The sequence below is a fragment of the Chironomus tepperi genome, unplaced genomic scaffold (genome assembly GCF_022539635.2).
Source record: "Chironomus tepperi strain 1889 unplaced genomic scaffold, CSIRO-AGI_Ctep_v1 contig_52, whole genome shotgun sequence".
Taxonomy (NCBI): domain Eukaryota; kingdom Metazoa; phylum Arthropoda; class Insecta; order Diptera; family Chironomidae; genus Chironomus; species Chironomus tepperi.
Genome location: NW_027226174.1, coordinates 11776 through 14559, shown reverse-complemented (window position 1 = coordinate 14559; position 2784 = coordinate 11776). Strand labels below are relative to the sequence as shown.

Below are 2784 nucleotides of genomic sequence, written 5' to 3'. Positions count from 1 at the left end.
TGTTGCATTTCACAAGTCGCATGTTGCATGTCACATGATGTACGCCACATGTCACAAGTTGCATGTTGCGTGTCGCATGTCGTGGCCTACAACCAAGCTTTGTGTTATGCCACAAAAAGTTTTAACAACACTAGTTCTAACGCTAAAAACTGCAGATATGTTTAATACCTACATTTTCGACCCTAAACCATTAATATCAACTTCACCAGCATTAATTCCCTCTAAAATCTCTTTGTATGTCATGTTCAGCCTCTGTTCATCAACTGTCTCTGCTAAAAACTCATCATCTTCATAGTAATATTTTTCACCATTGTGCTTTTCAAAGCGAAAAAATTTTCTTGGTTGATTTTCATATGAATTTCTGATCGGTAAGTAAGGTATGAATTCAGGACATAAAGTAAATACTGGAAAGTGAATCTGAAATAAAAGTTATGAGAAATTGTCATTTTGATTCCCCTCCCAATTTTTTTTCATTTTTCCCGACTCTTGTCCCCTCTTTAAGATTCTTCCGACTTCTTCCGATCCTTCCGATTCTTCCCGACACTTCCCGAATCTTTCCGATCCCTTCCGATCCATCCCGACTACTTCCGACTGCTCCCGACTACACCCGACTTCTCTCGACTCCTTCCGACTCTTCCCGACTCCTCCCGAATTCTCCCAATTCTTCAATTCACCTCAGAAACAGGCACTGACGTGTCTGATAAGTAAGCAACAATTGGAAAACTTTTCATTTTAATCCACAATTGAATGATTAGAGTTAATGTGCAGATTATTGACGATGTTAAAGTTATTGACCAGAAAATTCTACAAAATCTTGAGGTTATTTTGTGAATTGTTGGAACTAAAAGTTGGGAAATTTACCTTTCAATGATGTGAAAATGCTTGGAAATGTATACAAGTCCATGAATTGATGAAGTTTTTAAATATTTTTGAATTTCAAGCTTCATTTTTTGATCAATTTTGTGTCTAAATTGAGTTAAAATGCACAATAATTTCACATTTCACATTTATTTGACAAATTCGTGTCCAAAATCTTGATTATTTAACAACATTTAAATTGCATGACTTAATATTGAAGGTTATGTGACTGACTTGATTACCCCACAATACCCTACGTCCGCACATCAACAACAACATCATCTGAAATTTTAAATGTCAATAAAATTTAATTGAAAAACTTTTTCAAATTTAGTTTAAATTTTCATTTATTTTGATGAGCAATTGCTATAGCAATAGAAGCTTGCAATTATTTTTTTTTTAACAATATTTTGTCAAATTATTTATCAACTTAAACAAGTTTTGCATGATTAAGGTCCAAATGTTGAGTGTAATTCCTAGTTTATTCCTCTTTTGTGTTCAAAAATGGTGCAATTGATGCTGAAATTTAATTAAAAAGTGGAAAAGTTTTAATTTTCTCACAAAAATTTGGTGCGCAATTATGCGCAGATATGCGCATGTTTTCAAAAATACACAGATGTACACACATTATGATACTTAAGCAAATGCTCACATAATTGGGAATTTTAGCACATAACTGCGCAATAATGCGCAAAACTGCGCATGTATTTTAAACAGAATAATTCTCAAAATTATTCAAAAATATTCTCACCTAAATCCTCACAATCAGGAATAACTTTTCCCTTAAACTTAACACATGATTCAGCACACAATTGACCCTCAAAGAATCCACCAAACATTTTCTTACATTGTGCGCAATTCTTCAAGCAAATTCCAACAATATCATATCCACCAAACAAATCTAAACTTGGATATGGTCCAGCTGATGAATTATCAATAAGAAATGCAGCAGCAATGATGAATGTGATGAGAATAAGCAACTTTGGTGATGACATGCTGGATTTTTATGTTGTGGATGTCTTGATGAAAGTTGATTGAAGGATGTATGAAATGGAACTGATGAATTGTCAATGAATTTTTTGGATATTTATACTAGAAAAAATGTTGCTTTTAATTTGGATAAAAAGCATTGCAAATATTGATTGAAAATCCATTTTATATCTGAGTTAATTTGATAATGAAACGCATTAGAGGACACTGTTGGATGTTTGAGGATGTACTTGCTGTGACTGATGGAATTGATGAATAAATGTGAATAAAATTGCAATTTTTCTTTAAATTTTCATATTTAAAATTTAAAAAAAAATCGATAAAATTTGATGATAAACAGCACACATGACCTTCAGACAATAAAGGCTAAAACTGACCACGTGTTAAATAAATAGCCAGAAATATTAAGTTTCTAATATTACGTCCATAACAATGACATTGAGAATATTTCATATCTTAAAATAGAATCGGCTGACTTTCCATTTGTAGGCGGTATTTGTGTAGTTTGATGCACAATATGCAGGTGCGTGTTCAGGAAGGAAGATGGAGGGATAGAGGGGTCAATTGATAGAGGAATTTAGTGTCAAAAGCTTCAAATGTTTCGAATCGAGCTGGGAGTTTTTCTTGGAAAAAATGAAGTACTGCTAGCTGTAGAACAATGTTCCCAAATTGAAGAAGGGGTTGGGGGTGAAATCCAGCAATTGTCCCAAAACTACAGCACATTTTGAGCAACTTGATTGAAGAAGTCTCCTCTACGGAGCATTTACAGCTCGACTAAAACTCTGTTATTAACACAAAATGGAAGTCGAGTACTTTTGGCAGCCATACGGACGTCATACAGAAGTTGGTTACATTTGGATCTATTGTCTATCTAGGATCATTAATTAGACACATGTAAGACGATTATTTGGTGATTTTATGGCCTGCATTGGCATA

The 2784-nt window shown here is 33.6% G+C and overlaps 1 protein-coding gene across 1 annotated transcript; it reads right to left on the bottom strand.

Annotated features, from left to right (window-relative positions):
- Positions 1-1187: 1187 nt before the first annotated feature.
- LOC139100008 (eclosion hormone-like) lies at positions 1188-1901 on the bottom strand. The gene is made up of 2 exons (XM_070652584.1): positions 1610-1901; positions 1188-1377 (listed from the first exon to the last, which is right to left on the bottom strand). Exons 1-2 carry the CDS (start codon positions 1851-1853, stop codon positions 1340-1342), a joined length of 282 nt encoding a protein of 93 aa, XP_070508685.1. The 5' UTR covers positions 1854-1901; the 3' UTR covers positions 1188-1339.
- Between the last annotated feature and the right edge of the window lie 883 nt (positions 1902-2784).

Coding starts and splice junctions, on each gene's coding strand:
- LOC139100008 (XM_070652584.1), bottom strand. CDS start 1,853: ATGTCATCACCAAAGTTGCTTATTCTCATCACATTCATCATTGCTGCT. Junction 1,378..1,609: donor TCCTGATTGTGAGGATTTAG/GTGAGAATATTT, acceptor ATTAAATTTCAG/CATCAATTGCACCATTTTTG.